General features: G+C 39.2%; 1 protein-coding gene across 3 annotated transcripts in view; it reads right to left on the minus strand.

Annotated features, from left to right (window-relative positions):
- Window positions 1-3453: 3453 nt before the first annotated feature.
- The window catches only part of HSPE1 (heat shock protein family E (Hsp10) member 1), a 55602-nt gene continuing 37107 nt past the window's right edge, over window positions 3454-21948 (minus strand). For all 3 annotated transcript variants that reach the window (XM_074399314.1, XM_074399313.1, XM_003925696.4), the window contains 6 exons: window positions 18756-18856; window positions 14091-14133; window positions 13813-13899; window positions 7451-7530; window positions 5692-5803; window positions 3454-5564 (listed from right to left, as the gene is read on the minus strand). In XM_074399314.1, coding sequence (XP_074255415.1) covers window positions 5433-5564; window positions 5692-5803; window positions 7451-7530; window positions 13813-13899; window positions 14091-14133; window positions 18756-18856 — 555 coding nt within the window. In that variant the 3' untranslated portion in view covers window positions 3454-5432. The remainder of the gene's footprint in view (window positions 5565-5691; window positions 5804-7450; window positions 7531-13812; window positions 13900-14090; window positions 14134-18755; window positions 18857-21948) is intronic.

The following is a 21948-nucleotide window of genomic DNA, read 5'->3' on the forward strand; positions in this document are numbered from 1 at the left end:
CTCCTCCAACTAAATAGTAAAATAACTAACAGCCCAATTAAAAAATGGGTTAAAGACTTGAATAGACATTTCTCCAAAGAAGACATACAAATAGCTAACAGGTAAATGAAAAATTACTCAATGTCATCAGTGAAACACAAATAAAAACCACAGTAAGGGCCGGAGCAGTGGCTCATGCCTATAATCCAATCATTTTGTTGGGCCCAGGCGGGAGGATCACTTGACTCAGAAGTTCGAGACCAGCCTGGGCAACATAGTGAGACCTCACCTCTAACATTAAATTCAAAATTAAAAAATTTAGAAAAAGAAAAGAACACAATAAGATATCACCTCACACCTGTCAGGATGGCTGTTAACAAAAAACAAAAGTATTGTGGAGGACACGGAGAAATTGGAACCCTTGGATGCTGTTGGTGGGAATGCAAAGCTTCTATGAAAAACAGTATGAAGTTTCCTCAGAAAATTACAGAGCTACCATGTGAACCAATAATCCCACTTCTGGGTATGTATACAAAAGAATTGATGTCAGGATCTTGAAGACATATTAACAGTCCTATTTAACACAACATTTGTTTGGCTTCATTCATCTGTCAATGAATAAAGAAATGTGATATATACACACAATATAATATTATTTAGCCTTTAAAAAAGGAAATTCTTGGTAGGGCATGGTGACTCACACCTGTAATGCCAGCACAGCACTCTGGGATGCCAAAGGGGGAGGATCACTGGAGCCTAGCAGTCCAAGACCAGCCTGGGTGACATGGTGAGGCCCCATCTTTACAAAAAATTAAGAAGTTAGCTGAGGCTGTGGTCTCAGCTACTGGGCTGAGGCTGAAGAGGCTGAGGTGGGAGGACTGGTTGAGTCCAGGAGGTTGAGGCTGCAATAAGCTGTGACTGTCAATGCACTCCAACCTAGGCAACAGAATGAGACCTTGTCTCACAAAACAAAAACAGGAAATTCTCCAATATACTACAAGATAGATGAACCTTGAGAACATTATGCTAAGTAAAATAAGCCAATCACAGAAAGACAAATACTGTATGAATTCACTTATATGAAGTATCTAAAATGGTCAAATTGGCCAGGCACAGTGGCTCACACCTGTAATCCCAGCACTTTGGGAGGCTGAGGCAGGTGGATCACCGGAGGTCAGGAGTTCAAGACCAGCCTGGCCAACAAGGCAAAATCCTGTCTCTACTAAAAATGCAAAATTAGCTGTACATGGTGGTACATGCCTGTGCATGGTGGGATAGGAGAATCTCTTGAACTTGGGAGGCAGAGGTTGCAGTAAGTCAAGATTGTTCCACTACATTCCAGCCTTGGCAACATGAGCAAAACTCTTGTCTCAAAATATAAATAAAATGGACAAATTCATAGAATCAGAGGTTACTAATCAATGCACATACAAGTCAAACAAGATGAATAAACTCTAGAGATCTGCTGTGTAACATTATATCTACAGTCAACAATAATGCATTGCACAAACATTTGTTGAGAGTGGATCTTATGTTAAGTGTTCTTACCACAATAAATTTTTTTTTAAAGATCATACCAAGAACTTAGTTATATATAAATGGATCAATACGAGGAGAATGTAGCAAATGGTAACCTGCAGAAAATGATCCCGAATTCAACTTTTTCAATAAGAGACTTAAATGATGCCTGTGTGGTTGAGACACAAAGAAGTGGATAACAGGCAGGAAATAAAAAGTCCCACTATCCGAATAAAAATTAAGTCCATAGTATGAGCTATGAGATTAACAATGTAAATTTGTGTTTTGTTTTGTTTTGTTTTGTTTGGGACAGAGTCTTGCACTGTCACACAGGCTGGAGTGCAGTGGCACGATCTTCGCTCACTGCAACCTCCACCTCCTGGGTTCAAGCAATTCTCCTGCCTCAGCCTCCCGAGTAGCTGAAATTACAGGCACGTGCCACCACACCCGGCTAATTTTTATTTTTTAATAGAGAAGAGGGTTTTGCCATGTTGCTCTGGCTGGTCTTGAACCCCTGACCTCAGATGATCAACCTGCCTCAGTCTCCCAAAGTGCTAGGATTACAGGCAAGAGCCATTGCTCCTGGCCTAACAATGTACATTTCACCAAGGCGGGTGGATCACTTGAGATCAGGAGTTTGAGACCAGCCTGGCCAACAAGATGAAACCCCATCTCTACTAAAAATACAAAAGTTAGCCAGGCATGGTGGCTGTACTACCAGCTACTCAGGAGGCTGAGGCAAGAGAATCGTTTGAACCCAGGAGATGGAGGTTGCAGTGAGCCAAGATCATGCCACTGCACCCCAGGTGACAGAGCAAGTCCCTGTCTAAAAAAAACCAAAACAAAACAAAAAGTAAATTTGAGGATTGCTTTGTAGATTGAATAAAGGCCCCCAAAATGTCCATGTCCTAATCTCTGGAACTTGCACGATATTTTATATGGTGAAAGGCACTTTGTAAAAGTACTTAAGGATTTTGAGATTGGGAGATTATCCAAGTGGGCCCAATGATGTAATCACAAATGTCCTTGTAAGAGGAAGTCAGAAGGAAATACCATCACAGAAGGAAAGGCAATGTGATAACGGACATAGGGACTCAAATTACTATGCTGGCGGCCACCAGAAGCTAAAAGAAGCAAGAAAAGAATTCTCCCCTGGAACCTCTCGAAGGAACCAGGAATTGTATTTTAGCCCAGTAAAGCTAATTTTGAACTCTGAACTCAGAAAGTATGACAAAATACATTTATATTGTTTTAATCCACTAAATTTGTGATTCACTGTAACAGCCATAGGAAATGAGCACAATTACTGACATGGTATCTCAGCAGTCAGAATCCAAGATCTGCATCTGTTTCATAAAATTCTTTAAAAAGCACCAAAGGCCGGGCGCAGTGGCTCAAGCCTGTAATCCCAGCACTTTGGGAGGCCGAGGTGGGTGGATCACAAGGTCAAGAGATCAAGACCGTCCTGGTCAACATGGTGAAACCCCATCTCTACTAAAAATACAAAAAATTAGCTGGGCACGGTGGTGCGTGCCTGAACCCAGGAGGCGGAGGTTGCGGTGAGCCGAGATCGCGCCATTGCACTCCAGCCTGGGTAACAAGAGCAAAACTCTGTCTCAAAAAAAAAAAAAAAAAGCACCAAAGAGGCCGGGCGCGGTAGCTCAAGCCTGTAATCTCAGCACTTTGGGAAGCCGAGGCGGGTGGATCACAAGGTCGAGAGATCGAGACCATCCTGGTCAACATGGTGAAACCCCGTCTATAATAAAAAATACAAAAAAAGTAGCTGGGCATGGTGGCGCGTGCCTGGTCACAAAGTGAGGCTCCATCTCAAAAAAAAAAAATAAATAAATATACACAGGAACTGTTTCATTTAGGTCTTACCTAGTACAGTGAATCAACTTCACAGTGCAATGAGTAAGATACCAACATGAATACAAAAGCAAGACTACAAACTGATTATTTTCTTTTGGAGACTTTATGATCAATTCCAAATATACAGTACAGGGAAGATGAAATGAATAAGAAAAAAAATCATATTTAATTCCCCATCCACACTAAGCCATATTATTCAAAATGTGTTTCAAAATACTTAGCCAGATCACCAAATCTCAGTCACTACCTTAGTTTAAATATTTACTAAGAAAATAAGCAACAGAAATCCATTGTGAGACAGCATCTAGAGAGAACAGCTATACTGCTATATATAATTTATTAACTTAGTAGTTTTAGTCTCTCAATATTTAGCAAGTTTGTTTAAAAATTACCATTCCCATTGGTTTATACTGACATTAATATAAATCCATAATTTCAAAGTCAACATTCCTTTCACTGTGAACATAAGACTTCTTAAAAGATAGTTGTGGGTTGGGGAACAGTAATGACTATGGCTGGTGGGCACTGTTCAAAGCCAGAAAGACTGGCAGGCTTAGAAATGCATACACTACTATATATACACGCACTCTCAGTACACTACTGTTCCCCACATTTTTGCTGTACATTCTTGTCTCAAAATATGGTATAAATAATTCCCTTAAATTTGAAAAACAAGATGAATACATTTTCATCTTCATTTCAAAATAACCCTTTTAAATGAAAAAGAAGTTCCTCATGTTTGTTAAATTCGTTCAAAAGTTGGATTTAAATACTTTCTTCCTAACATGTACAATTTTTTTCACCCTTAGTGCCTCATTACAATCAGTTTGGCAGTAAGACCTCCAATGCTTTATCAAAAATGGCATTCAACAGATTATAAGATTGTTAAATCTGCATTTGAATCATTCTTACCACAATGAATTATAACAAAGTCTAAAAAATGTATGACAATTCATCGACACCCTTGGAACCTATCAATTATTGCAAATAATCTCACACGTGCATATAATTCAAACATAAACTTTGTGGGGAGGAGGTATAAAATAAATACTACAGTATTTCTTCAATTCTATTTAATGCTGCCAGCTGGTAAAATGAAAGATTAATATTACTAACAGGAAGAGTCAAACTATTTTAAGGACTGTTTTCTAAGTAGAACAATTTTGCAAAACAAAGATAAGCAAGAGCCTATGCAAATACATTTTCTTGTAGTGTAATGTAATTGCTAATATGAGGTATAATCTGTAAGCAATTAATACAAATATAAATAGGTATAAGCCACCACTAACTCACAGTCTGGTGAAAAGCTTCTCAGCTAAAGTAGTTTGAGGATAAGGTTAAGGGAAATGAGAAGGGATGGACAGGGCAGGTTTCCAGTGGGAACATCATTTACGTGCTTTATCATTATCATAATCCTGTATGTACCAGTCCATTGTTGCAGAAAGGTAAATCCTTTCCAAGTACGTTATACTTTATGTAGCACAGTAAAATTAAGTCCTACTAATGCTTCATTTGCATCTGTATTTAGATATACACATAATTATATATGCATATCAAAAACTATAAACAGAATTTTAAAACACTTTTATCTCATTTGGGGAAAGTTAACAGGTAAGACAAAACTATGTACTATAGAATTTTTTAGGATATCTAAACTCAGGGTAAAACCAAAGGAAAACATTTATAACTCTTTAGTAAATGGCTTGTGTGAAATCTCAAGCTCTCATTTTTTTTTTTACAGATAGGTTTGTTTGATGAGGATTGTGATCCAATGATTGTTTAGCAGCAATTTTACCAAACTGTAAATTCTTTTATTAACAGGCATTATAAACAGATAATACTAATCTTATTTAAAAACCGTGAGTGCCACACTGGTGAATATACAGCTTATGAATAACTTAAAAAGTATTTCCCATTTTAAAAGGCAAACCCAGCATACAAAAAAACCTATACTAAACAAAGAAGCTATAATATGGATACATGATTGATGTGTCTAAAATGATATATACAGTACATAATTAATGTTAATTATGTGATCAGTACATTTTTCCATATGATTCCCTTCATGCTTCACTTTCCCCAGAAACTGAATTCTGTACTTCCTCTTCTAAAATTGGTACAATCAGGTTATCCTTGGACATCAAATTATATTTCATCACAAATTTAGTAAACCGATGACACAAAAATGTTTCATTCTGTAGAGAGGAAGAAAAAAATGTTCTTTTAATTTACTAACCCAACCAAAAGACTGGAAATAATATCAATATATATTATTGTCATTCTGATAAGAATGTATCGAGATAATTAGTGAAATATACTTACTTCATATTCATCAAATATCTGCCGATGATGAAAATAAGCATGTGAAAATATTCTGTAAATCCTACGGCATACTGATCCTAGTTTCGCTACGGATGATTCCTTTATGCTAACCCTAGAAGTAGAAAAGGAATCACAGAGTCTTAGAACTGAATGGAATCTTAGAAACAATACAGTACAATTTTCTGAGTTTACAAGTGTGGAAACTGACACCTAGGGAAAATAAGTGACTACTCCAAGGTCACACTGAGAGTAAATGCCTGGAGCCCCGGCTCCTCACTTCTGGCCTAGTGTTCTTTCCACCTAACCACAGTGGCTAAGTTAAATTCAGTTTTGAAACTGTGTAACAGTTTAACGTAGTTAGAATAAATCCTTGACTATTCAAAATTTACTAAAACATCTATTTCCAACATTAATACATTGTCCACTAGAGGTGATTAAAACTCCTGAAAGGAATTATTGTTTTATACTACGGAAGTAGATTATTCTTCCTTTTTTTTTTTAAGAAATTAAGTCCAGGTGTGGTGGCTCACACCCGTAATCCCAGCACTCTGAGAGGTCAAGGCAGGTGGATCACTTGATGTCAGGAGTTCGAGACCAGCCTGGCCAACATGGTGGAACCTCATCTCTACTAAAAAATACAAAAATGAGCCAGGCATGGTCGTGGGCACCTCTAATCCCAGCTACTCATGAGGCTGAGGCAGGAGAATCACTTGAACCCAAGAGGCAGAGGTTGCAGTGAGCTGAGACTGCATCACTGCACTTCAGCCTGGGTGAGCAAGACTCCATATAAAAAAAAAGAGAGAGAGAGAGAAATTGTTAACATTATCTGCATATTTCTGATATTCTTTTTTAAAATATGTATATACAGAATATTGAGGCCAAAAGTCAGTATTTTTCTTAACATATTTCATATGAACTCTTTGAAGCTAATCATATTTTGGGGGAAAAAATTCTCTAAATCTATCCATCTGGTAACAAATAACCTTAATAAAATAAAAGGTAGTCATAAACTTCACTGATAATATTTTACATGTACAGACTTCCCAGATCTTAAAAATCAATGAGCAAGGATATGGAATCCTTCAAAAACAAGTAATTCAACTTAGAAAAGTCTGCTCTTTAGGCATGCTATATAAAGGGAGGCTAAGTCTAACTATCATAGAGATTCAAGTGATCAAGTATGTAAATATCCCAACTCCTAAAGCATAAGAGGGAGAGCTCTGTAGAATGACACACAGCAACAGGTACTGGCCTTGAGCTTTGAGAGCCAAGTGCTGCTGTTCAACCACAGTCCTAATTTCAAAACTCGAATAATTTGAACAAGCCAAAATACAAGAGCTAAAAAAATAAATACAATAATGCATTAACAAGCAACCTAATTTTACTTTTAAAATACCAATCCTGATGGGCGCTGTGGCTCACGCCTGTAATCCCAGCACTTTGGGAGGCCCAGGAGGGCGGATCACCTGAGGTCAGGAGTTTGAGACCAGACTGACCAACATGGAGAAACCTCAACTCTACTAAAAATACAAAATTAGCCAGGCGTAGTATTGCATGACTGTAATTCCAGCTACTTGGGAGGCTGAGGCAGCAGAATCACTTGAACCCGGGAGACAGAGGTTGTGGTGAGCCAAGACTGCCATTGCACTCTAGCCTGAGCAACAAGAGGGAAAATTTGTCTCAAAAAAATAAATATAAAATACCAATCATATACATTAAATCTAAAAGGTTTAACACTACGTTTAAAAGTTTCAATTACCTGCTGGGAAAATATTTATTGCTATTCAGAAGACATGCAGCACCATCAAGTGTGTGTCTAGTGTAGTCAATAGCAGGACACTACAAAAGAAAGAACCGAGAAATGCATCAACAAAGAGCTCTCTCTTAGGTTAGATATATTCATTATATGGTTATACCTTATTCCAAAGACATAAGCATTTTCTAATAATAAAGTTCCTTACAATTTCAGAATCCCTGTAAAATACAATGTTACATTAATAAGGTTTATTATCCCCATGAACTATATCACAATTCTAGATGATACAAAAATCAGTCTCCCAGTTTTATTCCCAACATCATTACCTAAGAAGAAAGTAACAATTACAGATGATAAGAATTCTAATTTATCTCTTTTTTTTTAAACAGGGTCCCACTCTGTCACCCAGGCTGAAGTGCAGTGGCATGATCATGGCTCACTGCAGCCTCTTACCTCCTGGACTCAAGTGATCCTCCCACCTCAGCCTCCTGAACAGGTGGAATTATAGGCATCTGCCACCATGCCTGGCTAAGTTTTAAATTTTTTTGTAGAGACAGGGTCTCACTATGTTGCCCAAGCTGGTCTTGAACTCCTGGGCTTAAGCAATCCTCCTGCCTTGGTCTCCCAGAGTGCTAAAATAACAGGCACGAGCCGCTGCACCTGGCTGAATCCCTGATTAATCCAACACTTTCCCTTTACAAATGAGGAAACTGAGGTTTTGAATGGTCAATGACTTACGCGAGATCATACAAGTAGGAAGAAGGACTCAAATTCAATAACCCAAATATACTGATTCCTATCATTTATTTTACCAAACAGCACAGATGCTTCCTTTCCTTCACAAGTATCTCCAGGGATGCCTTCTTATATCCTAAACAATATCCCTCATTATGTCCCTCACATTCTATTACCAATCTAGCAGCCCTCTAAAGAACTTTTCTCCCATATCACCTTTGAATTTTAACATGAAATCCCAAAGTTTCTTTATATTCTAACAAATCTGACTTACTCTGTTCCATTTATCAGAAACAATGAGAAAAAGAAACAATAAAACACTGTCTCATGGCAACTCAGTAAATTTATTAAAGGAAAAATAAAACTGCAAAGTAATTTTCCTCATCGAGTCCTGAGGGCAGACAGGGAGCAGTATCAAGGGGAAGGCAGTCTAGAAACAAATCAGGTAGTCAACCAGAAGGAAAAAACAACTAGAGGAAGGAGTAACAATGACTATAGCTAAATGACTCTACCCAGTAATTATTTTTCAAGTTTGAGACTGAAGCTGTTACTGAGAAATACAGTTTAACCAGCCGGGTGCAGTGGCTCATGCCTGTAATCCCAGAACTGTGGGAGGCCAAGGCAGGCAGATCACAAGGTCAAGAAATTGAGACCATCCTGGCCAACATGGTGAAACTCTGTCTCTACTAAAAATACAAAAATCAGCTGGGCATGGTGGTACGTGCCTGTAATCCCAGCTACTCAAGAGGCTGAGGCAAAAGAATCACTTGAACTCAGGAGGCAGAGGTTGCAGTGAGCCAAGATTGCACCACTGCACTCCAGCCTGGCGACACAGCGAGACTCCGTCTCAAAAAAATAATAATAAATAATACCATTTAATAACTACTAAATATGGCTTAGTGCCATGGCACTAAAAAATTATCTAATCAAAAAGTATTTTTCTAACAATATATCCATAGGAATTTTTTATTACTGGAATCACTGCCAAAAACAGTACCAGGAGCAATATTTACTGAAAAAACTACCTTTCTCCATATATATGACCACAGATGGGTTGGCAAAACAAATATCCCAAGCCACTGTGTTTCTCATATTTGTCATTTGGGTAAACAACTGGACAATTTTACAACCTTTAAACCAGAACCATCAACAAAAAAACAAGCAGACCCTTGAACAACACAGGCTTGAACTGCGTAAATGTATTTATGCTCAGATTTTCCCAGAGACAGCAAGACCAACTCCACTTCTTTCTCCTCCTCAGCCTACTCAACCACATGAACACAATGAGGAAGAACTTTACAATGATCCACTTAATGCATTAACAGCAAATATATTTTCTCTTTCTTATGATTTTCTTTCTTTCTTTCTTTCTTTTTTAAAGAAATATGGTCTCACTATGTTGACCAGGCTGGTCTCAAACTCCTGGTCTCAAGCAATCCTCCCATTTCAGCCTCCCCAAAGTGCTGGGATTATAGGCATAAGCCATCATGCCCAGCCCCTTATGATTTTCTGAATAACGTTTTCTTTTCTCTAGCTTACTTCATTTTAATACAGTATATAATACATACAACATACAAAATGTGTGTGAACTGATTATTACTGGCAAGGCTTTCAGTCAACAGCAGGCTATTAGTAATTAAGTCTTGGAGGAGTGAAAAGTTATACTCAGATTTTCAACTGCGCAGAGGGTTGGCATCCCAACCCTTGAGTTGTTCAAGGGTCAACTGTTATAATGCAAGCCATACATTTAATTTTAAATTTTCTAGGCCTAGTGTAGTGGCTCACACGGTAATTCCAGCACTTTGAGAGGCAAAAGCGGGAAGATCACTTAAGCCCAGGAGTTCAAGACCAGCGTGGGCAACACGTGGGCATTTGTAGAGATGCCCCTATCTCTACAAAAAAATTGAAAAATTAGCCAAGCAAGGTGGCATATGACTGTAGTCCCAGTTACTAAGGAGGCTGAGGCAGGAGGATCACTTGAGCACAGGAGGTCAAGGCTGCAGTAAGGCAAGATCATGCCACTACATTCTAGCTTAGATAACAGAGTAAGATTCCGTCTCAAAAAATTAATTAACTTTCTAAGAGATACATTAAAAAGGTAACATGAGGCCGGGCATGGTGGCTCATGCCTGTAATTCCAGCACTTTGGGAGGCCAAGGCGGGCAGATCATGAGGTTAGGAGTTCAAGACCAGCCTGGCCAACATGATGAAACCCCATGTCTACTAAAAATACCAAAAAAAATTAGCCAAGTGTGGTGGCACACGTCTGTAATCCTAGCTATTCAGGAGAATTGCTTGAACTCAGGAGGCAGAGGTTGCAGTGAGATGAAATTGTGCCACTGCACTCTAGCCTGGGCGACAGAGTGAGACTTCATCTCAGACTGAAAAAAAAAAAAAGGTAAAATGGGTCGGGCGCGGTGGCTCAAGCCTGTAATCCCAGCACTTTGGGAGGCCGAGGCGGGTGGATCACGAGGTCAAGAGATCGAGACCGTCCTGGTCAACAGGGTGAAACCCCATCTCTACTAAAAATACAAAAAATTAGCTGGGCATGGTGGCGCGTGCCTTAATCCCAGCTACTTAGGAGGCTGAGGCAGGAGAATTGCCTGAACCCAGGAGGCGGAGGTTGTGGTGAGCCGAGATCGTGCCATTGCACTCCAGCCTGGGTAACAAGAGCGAAACTGTCTCAAAAAAAAAAAAAGGTAAAATGAAAGAGGTAAAATTAATTTTCATAACGTAGTTTCTTTGCCCTACTATATCAAAACTATTACCATTTCAGCAGCTAACTGACATAAAATTATTAATGGGTTACTTTTTGTCTTTTTTTAAATTAAGACACAATTGATACAACTAAAATTTACTCTTAAAAATTGAGTAGTTCCAATCAGGCGCGATGGCTCACACCTGTAATCCCAGAACTTTGGGAGGCTGAAGTGGGCAGATCACCTGAGGAGTTTGAGACCAGCCTGGCCAGTATGGTGAAACTCCATCTCTACTAAAAATACAAAGTTAGCCAGGTATGGTGGCCCATGCCTGCAATCCCAGCTACTCAGGAGGCTGAGGGAGGAGAATCACTCAAACCCAGAAGGCAGAGGCTGCAGTGAGCCAAGATCGTGCCATTGCACTCCAGCCTGGGCAACAAGAGAGAAACTCCATCTCTAAATGAGTAAAAACTCAGTAGTTTCTACTACATTTACAAAATTGTGCAACCATTACCACTAAATTCCAGAACATTTCATCATCCCCCCAAAAAAACCCTGAACCAATTAGTAGTCACTTCCCATTCTCTCCTTCCCCTATCCCTAAGCAACAACTAGTTCTGTCTCATAGGATTTACCTATTCTGAATATTTCATTAAAATGAAATAATGTAATAAGTGGCATTTTGTGTCTGGCTTCTATTAGTTTTCAAGGCTCATTCATGGTGTAGCATGAATCAGTACTTTATTCCTTTTTTTTTTAATTCAAAACTTTTTAGCCTTTAATGTTTTTAATATATACAAAATGCTGTACTGCACATTTTCGCTTTTTTTTTTTTAAGACAGAGTCTTGCTCTGTCACAAGGCTGGAGTGCAGTGGCATGATCCTGGCTCACTGCAACCTCTGTCTCCCAGGTTCAAGTGATTCCCCTACCTCAGCCTCCTGACTAGCTGGGACTACAGGCTACTACAGCTAATTTTTTGTGTTTTAGTAGACAGGTTTCACCATGGCCAAGATGGTCTCGATCTCCTGACCTCATGATCTGCCTGTCTCGGCCTCCCAGGAAGTGCTGGGATTACAGGTGTGAGCCACCGCACCCGGCCATGTTTCTCCCTTTAAGAGTTCATTCCTGCCGGGCGCGGTGGCTCAAGCCTGTAATCCCAGCACATTGGGAGGCCGAGGCAGGTGGATCACGAGGTCAAGAAATCGAGACCATCCAGGTCAACATGGTGAAACTCCGTCTCTACTAAAATACAAAAAATTAGGTGGGCATGGTGGCACGTGCCTGTAATCCCAGCTACTCAGGAGGCTGAGGTAGGAGAATTGCCTGAACCCAGGAGGCGGAGGTTGCGGTGAGCCGAGATCGCGCCATTGCACTCCAGCCTGGGTAACAAGAGGGAAACTCCATCTCAAAAAAAAAAAAAAAAAAAAGAAGGCCGGGCGCGGTGGCTCAAGCCTGTAATCCCAGCACTTTGGGAGGCCGAGGCGGGTGGATCACGAGGTCGAGAGATCGAGACCATCCTGATCAACATGGTGAAACCCCATCTCTACTAAAAATACAAAAAATTAGCTGGGCATGGTGGCACGTGCCTATAATTCCAGCTACTCAGGAGGCTGAGGCAGGAGAATTGCCTGAAGCCAGGAGGCGGAGGTTGCGGAGCCGAGATCGTGCCATTGCACTCCAGCCTGGGTAACAAGAGCGAAACTCCGTCTCAAAAAAAAAAAAAAGAAAATGGCAAACACAGCTTTATAATATTCCATTTTGTATATCTATGCTACATTTTGTTTCTCCATTCTCACTGTGGTTTTTCTTTTTCTAATCAAGCATGGTTGTGGTGAAGACAACGCTAATCAGCTTAACAATAACACACAACCCTTACACCAACTCTCTTCGTGGTTTTGAGATCTGCATTTACTTAATGACTAATGTTGAGCATCTTTTCATGTGCTTACTGGCCACTTCTGAATCTTTTTTTGAGACAAGGTCTCTCCCTGTCACCTGGGCTAGAGTATAGTGGTGTGATCTTGGTTTACTGCAACTTTTAACCCTTGGGCTCAGGCGATTCTCCTACCTCAGACTCCCAAGTAGCTGGGACTAAATATGCACACCATCACACTCAGTAATTTTTTTGTATTTTTAGTGGAGATGGGGCTTTCACCATGCTGCCCAGGCTAGTCTCAAATTCCTGGGCTCAAGCTATCTAGCCACCTTGGCATCCCGAAGTGCTGAGATTATAGGCATGAGCTACCACACTTAGCCTCATGAAGATTTACAATTACGTTTTTCTCCAAGAATTTAAAAACATTAGCTCTTACATTTAAGTACTTGATCCATTTTGAGCTAATTCTTGTGCACAATATGAGGGAGGGGTCCAACTTCATTTTTTTGTATGTAGATATCCAGTTGTCCCTCAATGAGATATTTTACGTCTTTTTGTGTTTTTTTTTGTTTTGTTTTTTGGTTTTTTTTGAGGCAGAGTATCACTCTTGTTGCCCAGGCTGGAGTGCAATGGTGCAATCTTGGCTCACTGCAACCTCTGCCTCCCGGGTTCAAGTGATTCTCCTGCCTCAGCATCCCAAATAGCCGGGAATACAGGCATGTGCCACCATGTACAGCTAATTTTTTTGTAGTTTTAGTAGACAGCATCTCAACCATTACACAGTAGATATAAGTACAATGTGCCAGATGTTAATCTGTAATAGCCAGTAGATCATCAAGTGAGTTCTAACCCATGTAATTGCCCAATTATGAAAAATGATGCTAATCATAAGAAATCCTAAAATAGCACTGTAGCAATAACCCCACAGCAAGGAACTCAAAATGAAATGGCAAAATAAACAGTGAACTAAAAACCCTTAAAAAAAAAAACTTGTCTATTGTCTTGGAGAGATATAGGCTGTAATTTTTTTTTACTCTATTTCATAAATCCTCACCTCTTTTGGAGTTTTATGAGCTGCACAAAGAAAAATCCATTGTTCAGTTGCTGTCATTTGAGTGCAAGTATCTGGATGGCATTCACTCTGTTAAAAATAATTATATTTCTTAATATGTAAAATAAAAAAGTGTATCATTTCTGTTACTATATTTTCATTAAAAATCCTAGCAGAAAGTAAGTTAGAAATTTGGACAAGTTTTTGTAAGCACATTACATTATAAAAATAGAAAAAAATCAGAACTTTCAATTATAACTCTAACTTAAAGAAAGTATTACCTGAAGTTTGACAGCAAGTCCATTTAGCTCAAGGCAGAATTGCCTGAAAATGCAAATATATAAACAAAAAGTCATATCTATTCTCCACTGCAATTTTTAGACTATTAGCTGCAAAAAGAGAATCCCATCAGTATCATCCCTCCTCCCTTATTATCATTATAAAAATCACCTGAACTGACAATAGCACATTTCTTCCAAAGACTTACAGAAAACAGAAATATTTTCTAAAAATAGAAAACCAATAACCCTCATAACATTCAATACCAAAGGTCAGTGAGCTGATCATTCTAATATATAATAGAAATTAGTACAATTTTTCAGGGAAGTAATTTGGAAATATTTACCAAGACTTTTAGGAAGTGTATACTTTTTGACTAAGTCATTCTTCTAAGAATCTATTATAATGAAATAATCAGATCTGCCTACAGATAAACGTATAAAGATATTCACAGGAGCTATATATACATATGAGAAAAATTCAGCAATTAGAGGGTAGCAAATGTTGGTATACAGAAACATTCAAAGACATTACAGCTGGGTATAGTGGCTCATGCCTGTAATCCCAACACTTTGGGAGGCCGAGGCGGGAGGATCACCTGAGATCAGGAGTTTGAGACCATCCTGGCCAAAATGGTGAAACACCATCTCTACAAAATTATAAAAATTAGCCAGGCATGATGGCGGGTGCCTGTAATCCCAGCTATTCAGGAGGCTGAAGAGGTAGAATTGCTTGAACCTGGGAGGTAGAGGTTGGCAGTGAGCCAAGATCACACCATTGCACTCTAGCCTGGGCAACAAAGTAAGACTCAGTCTCAAAGAAAAGAAAAAGAAATCCCCCAAAAAAGAAACAAACCAGGACATACATGAACAAATTTGTTAGGCAAAACTTTATTTGTTTATTTACTGGACACTGTACCAGAAGAAAACAAAAAGGCAAGGGTCGAATTTTCAGTTGTTTGTAACTGCATTTCTTTTCCGGATCCCTAATAATGCTGTCCCCTTAGTTATAAAAATAACATCATTTCAGCCGGGCGCGGTGGCTCAAGCCTGTAATCCCAGCACTTTGGGAGGCCGAGGCGGGTGGATCACGAGGTCAAGAGATCGAGACCATCCTGGTCAACACGGTGAAACCCCGTCTCTACTAAAAATACAAAAAATTAGCTGGGCATGGTGGTGCGCGCCTGTAATCCCAGCTACTCAGGAGGCTGAGGCAGGAGAATTGCCTGAACCCAGGAGGCGGAGGTTGCGGTGAGCCGAGATCACGCCATTGCACTCCAGCCTGGGTAACAAGAGCGAAACTCCGTCTCAAAAAAAAAAAATAATAACATCATTTCTAAATCACCATTCACCCTACTGCCCTATATCTAGTAGGCTGCATGTTATGTGTTTTTGAGTTGTTTTCCACTAAGTGGTAATAAAGACTGGTGGTGATAAGTGTCAAGTTTCTTAACTCATCTAACCCTTTTACAACCAACAGCAAAATTAACTTGATTCAGCAGTGCTGTGGGTATAATCTGTGACAAATAATGCAAAACTTACAGCTTCAATTTAATGTAACACAGGGCTAACATGTACACAGTTGTGCAACTGAAGAGACCAACCAGAGCTGGAATCCAGCCTACATTCCAGTCACCATGCATGTATACTGACATAAGGAGTACCTTCTCCTAATCACAAAGATTCAACATGAGCTAGTGGGAGATTTGACTGAAGTCATGACCCAAGTCAAATTAACATCATTATATAATCAACTGCATTAACTAAAAATGGCAAGTATACATCCTCAAATCAATAAAGGATGTGTGAGGGAAAAAAAAAACTCTTCCTGGTCAACTAACAAAAATGTACACAAGACAATAAAAGATAAAATATATATACACGACAGTTACTACACAATCCAGTCCAAAAAGTGGCTGGTAGAAAAAAATAAGTAAAAATAGCACCAGAATAAAACACTTGTGAGCCATATTTTATACAAAGTTTTATGTAATGTTTTAGTATGTTATGTATAATGTATGTTTCATAGAATAACTTAAATAGGGAGGTAAATGTTTTCTTAGACCTGAAAAAAAAAACTTGTACACTAAAATCAGCCCTTACTTGTTAGGAGTTATGCTTGTAATGAAAAAAATAGCCAGGCACAGTGGCTCTCACCTGTAATCCCAGCATTTTGGGAGCCAAGGCAGGCAGACTACAAGGTCAGGAGATCAAGACCATCCTGGCCAACATGGTGAGAAACCCTGTCTCCACTACAAATACAAAAATTAGCTGGGCATAGTTGCATGCACCTGTGGTCCCAGCTACTTGGGAGGCTGAGGCAGGAGAATCCCTTGAACCTGAACCCAGGAGGTGGAGGCTGCAGTCAGCTGAGATCATGCCACTGCACTCTAGCCTGGTGACAGAGCAAAATCCCACTTCAAAAAAGAAAATTAAAAAACATGCTTACTTTCATTATTAATGCCAAAATATAAGAAAGCAGTTATTTTCTAGGCTGATTAATAAAGCAAAAGACATACTAAAGTGCTCTCTACTTTGATTATAAAAATGGAAAAATATCTACAGACTCATAATTTCAATTATTGTGCATTTAGATATATTAAAAAGTTAGAAAACAGTCAAGTAAACTGGCTAAAAACTGGCAAAGGGTACAAAGAAGTATTAGCATCCTGAAATTGCTGAATTGTTGTGACATGACATTATGTCTTAGCCATATCTAAAGAAGTAAGCAGCATCAAAAAGTAAATATTTTTTTAAAGTACGTTCCTTGTCTACAAATTGAGGCACAAAACACAGGAAATATGTTCTAATTTACTGAGGAAAAGTCATATTTCTACTCTACTTATCTAAAAATCAACTTACAAATAATAAACTCCAATGAACACATACTGCATTCTCTGTATTTATTAATTATCTGTTAACTCATCTCAGCTCCCATTTGCACTGGAAATTTTATAACTTCAAGAAACACCTAGTAACTTCAGAATATAACTGCTTCTAAAGTTATCTCCACCTAGCCACTAGTTACCAATTTTTTCATTCAAAGGGTATTACAAAAAGCACCAAAACTCCTTACTTCAGGATTACAATTAATCTCTATTTACCAAAGAGATGACTGAAAGTTTGCAATAATTTACAGGTAACTTATCAGATACCAAATATAGACTAGGAACTAGAGGTAATCCTCTACAAAAACATAAAGTGGTCAGGTACAGTGGCTCATGCCTATATAATACCAGCGCCTTGGCAGGCCAAGATGGGAGGATCACTTGAGCCAAGGATTTTAGGACCAGCTTGGGAAACACAGTGAGGCTCCATCTCTACAAAAACAAAGAGAAAAAAAAAAGACAAAAGACAACAGAAGTTACAAATAAATGGGGAAATGGGCCAGGAGGTGGCTCACGCCTGTAATCCCAGCACTTTGAGAGGCCAAGGTGGACTAATCACCTATGGGTGGGAGTTCAAGACCAGCCTGACCAACATAAAGAAACTCCATCTCTACTAAAAATACAAAAACTAGCTGGGCATGGTGGTGCACACCCATAATCCCAGCTACTCGGGAGGCTGAGGCAGGAAAACCTCTTAAAACCCAGGAGGCGGAGGTTGCAGTGAGCCATGGTCACGCGATTGCACTCCAGTCTGGGTAACAGGAGTGAAACTCCATCTCCAAAAAAAAGGAGGGCGGGGAGAGGAAATGCTGTATTAGCGGTTAAGAGACACAATCAAGGAAAATCATGAAATAAGATCATAAACCCCAAGCTGGCATGGTGGCTCATGACTGTAATCCCAGCACTGTGGGAGGCCAATGTGGGAGGACTGCTTGAGCCCAAGAGTTTGAGACTAGCCTGGGCAACATGATGACACCCTGTCTCTACTGAAAAAAAAAAAAAAAAAAAAAAAAAAACGAAAAATTAGCCAGACTTAGTGGCGTGCACTAGTAGTCCCACCTAATCAGGAGGCTGGGCGGGGAGGATTGCTTCAGCATGGGAGACAGGTAGACCTTAATAAACACAACAAGACTGCAATGAGCCAAGACTGCACCACACTGTACTCCAGCCTAGGCAACAGATCAAGATCCTGTTTCAAAAAAAAGGCTGGGATAATAAGGCCCAAACCAATAAATGTAGAAAGGGTGGCTCAACACTTTGGGAGGACAAGATAGGAAGACTAGTTGAAGCCAGGAGTTTGAGACTAGCCTGGGCAACATAATGAGATCCTGTCTCTACAAAAAATTTAAAAATTAGTGGGGCATACTGGCCACACACCTATAGTACCAGCTACTCTGGAAGCTTAAGTGGAAAGATTGCTTGAGCCCTGGAGGTAGAGGCACAGTGAAGTGATTGCATCACTGTACTCCAACATGGACAATAGAATGAGACCCCATCTCAAAAGTAAAAAATAAAAAAAGGTAGAAAGGTGCAGAGGCAGGTCCAAGTTATCAGCTCTGAAACCACCTTTCAAAATGAGTGACTCTGTAGCACAATTTGATCAGGAAACAACCAATGAACAAAGTTGAAAACCCTGTAACACTGAAAATGACAAACCTTTAAAATTTGGCTTCTTAGTCTGCAGTTACATGGTAAATTTTATGATTCATAATGATCATTAATAAGAAAGGTAGTTTTATGAGGGGCACTATTAGTATTTTAATATAGCATGAGGACCTACCTTAAATGTTCATACTTCCATACACCTTCATCTTGGCCTTCAGGTGGTTCAAGAATTTTGTCAATATTGGAACAATCAGCTCTTATATTCTGTTGAATATACTAAAGACAAAGAAGTTCTTATGGTTAATTAAATTATACCACCTGGTAAATCTTAAGTACATATAATTTTTGAATACATAACTGTTCTTGTGGTTCAACTTGGGTTATATACTAAATAGGAAACCAAGTATAGAACCAAAATCAGTAACTCAGAAAAAAGTAGGTTACCCTTACTTACTTACCCTTCAACTTCATTTGAATAGAATCTACTACATAAATGTAGATATCATATTTTTCAGGACTGGAATTGAGATCAAAATTGCAAACCATAATTACTTTTTTTTTTTTTTTTTTTTTGAGGCAGTCTCGCTGTGTCACCAAGGCTTGAGCACAGTGGCACAATCTCAGCTCACTGCAGTATCTGCCTCCTGGGCTCAAGCAATCCTCCCACCTCAGCCTCCCGAGGAGCTGGGACTACAGGCACACATCATCACACCCGGCTAACTTTTCCATATTTTGCAGAGACAGGGTTTCACCATGGGCAATGTAAATATAACTATTTCATATTTACATATATAATGTGAGGATCTGTATGGTATGTTCATTAGATCCAATAAAAGTTGTTTTAAATGACTAACAGAAAAAAACTAAGTCTAAAAAAAAAGAAGGCAAGAGAGGGTCACTCTCAATTTTTAAAATGTAGTAACATAAAAATTTTAATATTGTGATTCCATTTACATGAAGTGTCTAGAACAAGGAAATCTATTGAGACCAAAAATAGATTTGTACTGGCATAGGGTTTGAGGGCAGAGAGAAAGGCAGAGGAGAATGAAGATGGCTGCTAATGGGGATGAGGTTTCCTTTTAGGAAGGATAAAAATATTATAAAATAAGACTGGTATGGCTGTGCAACTGTAAATATAATCACTCTAACTGTATGGGGATTTGTATGGTATGTTCATTAGATCCAATAAAAGTTGTTTTAAATGACTAACAGAAAAAGACTATGTTTAAAAAAAAGAAAGCAAGGGAGGGTCACTTTCAATTTTTAAAATGTAGTTAACATAAAAATTTAAGTTTCAGATCTGTTTGATGCTTTGTACAATCTATGATTTTGACATTCTGAAATCTGAATAGGATAGAGTAGATTAAAAGGCACGATTACAAAAACTTACTAACCATACGGCTTTCTTGAGCCAATCAATTTTGCCTGCTTCGGACAATCTTTCTTATCAGTAGCTTACTCAAACACTTTTTTTTCCAAACAAAAGGTCTCACATATTTTGTACTGGACCAGCCTACTGCAGAGCATAGAAACCAAAATGAAACCATTGTTCCAAGACAATATGTCCAACTGTATGGTGACATGATAGTGACCTTGATATAATATTAAATGTGTGTGCCATCTCACATACAATTCCTTCTAGATCCAGCTTGGTTCTTTTCCAATGTCTCCTCTTAGAGTTGTACCTGATTTTATTACTCAGTTTTCATCTGAATCCACTGGGAAATGGGATGATTTTGCTTTTGCATCTTGGTGGGGAATCACTTTATTCTAAAAGTCTTGTGGAAAGACATGGCAAAAAACAGAGTCATATACACACACCACAATGACAGGGAGAGGGATCAAACACTTTTTTTTTTTTTGAGACGGAATTTTGCTCTTATTACCCAGGCTGAAGTGCAATGGCGCAGCCTTGGCTCACTGCAACCTCCACCTCCTGGTTTAAGCAATTCTTCTGCCTCAGCCTCCTGACTAGATGCAACTATAGGCATCCGCCACCACGCCCACTAATTTTTGTATTTTTTGTAGCGACAGGGTTTCACCATGTTGGTAAGGTTGGTCTCGAAATCCTGACCTCAGCTGATCCACCTGCCTTGCCTCCCAAAATTCTGGGAGTGAGCCACCACGCCCCAGCCTCAAATACTTTTTAATGACTCTTAAACTACTGTTTAAACCACTCTGACTTTTTTATCTCATCCCAATGTTTCAAAGTTTTGATTCCCTCTCCTTAAGGAGATACGACTAAATTGTATAACTTCTCCACAGGCCACCTTAAATTCCACAATTCTGTCCAAATCTCTCGTTCTCCCAATACACTCTAGCATTCCCTGATTATTCTAGTCCTCACAGAACTCTATCCAATTTCCTGCCACATTTGTAATTTGTATAATCTAAATTAGCAATCTGTCTATTCATTTTTGTATTTCCCGTTCCCACTATACCTTCTATGGACAGAACTTTTTTGTTGTTTTTGGGACAGAGTCTCGCTCTGTTGCCCAGGCTGGAGTGTAGTAGTGCAATCTCAGCTCACTACAACCTCCACCTTCCAGGTTCAAGCGATCCTACCACCTAGCCTTCCAAATGGCTGGGACTACAGGCATGCATCATCATGCCCAGCTGATTTTTATATTTTTAGTAGAAACGGTTTCACCATGTTGGTCAGGCTGGTCTTGAAGCCCTGACCTCAAGTGATCCGCCTGCCATGGCCTCCCAAAGTGCTGGGATTACAGGCGTGAACCACTGCACCCAACATTCTACGGCTAGAACTCTTAACAGCATTTATTTCACACTTAACAGCACCACTTACTAGCACTTATTTTCCTGTGTCTCCATACAGTGAGTCCCTGAACACAGAGACTTTTTTTTTTTTGAGAGAGAGTTTCATTCTGTCACCCAGGCTGGAGTGTAGTGGTATGATCTCAGCTCACTGCAACCTCTGCCGCCTGGGTTCAAGCAATTCTCCTGCCTCAGCCTCCCAAGTAGCTGGGATTAAAGGCTTGCACCACAACACCTGGCTAAATCAAGACCGCCTAAGCTAATTCAAGACCACCTGCTAGTCTTGAACTCCTGGGCTCAAGCAATCCTCCTGCCTCAGCCTCCCAAAGTGCTGGGATTACAGGTATGAACCTCTGGGCCCAGCCCAATTTTAATTATTTAACCATATATTTAGTAACTGACTTTACTTATACAATTAAATATAGTATATACTTATACTATATTTATACATACATATATGTATACTTATACACACTATATTTATATACACTTATGTATATACTTTTATATAGAAGTATAGGATACTTATATATATGTGTGTGTGTGCATATATATATACCCTTATATAAGTATAGTATAAGTATATATAAACA

Source organism: Saimiri boliviensis, chromosome 5 (assembly GCF_048565385.1).
Source record: "Saimiri boliviensis isolate mSaiBol1 chromosome 5, mSaiBol1.pri, whole genome shotgun sequence".
NCBI lineage: Eukaryota > Metazoa > Chordata > Mammalia > Primates > Cebidae > Saimiri > Saimiri boliviensis.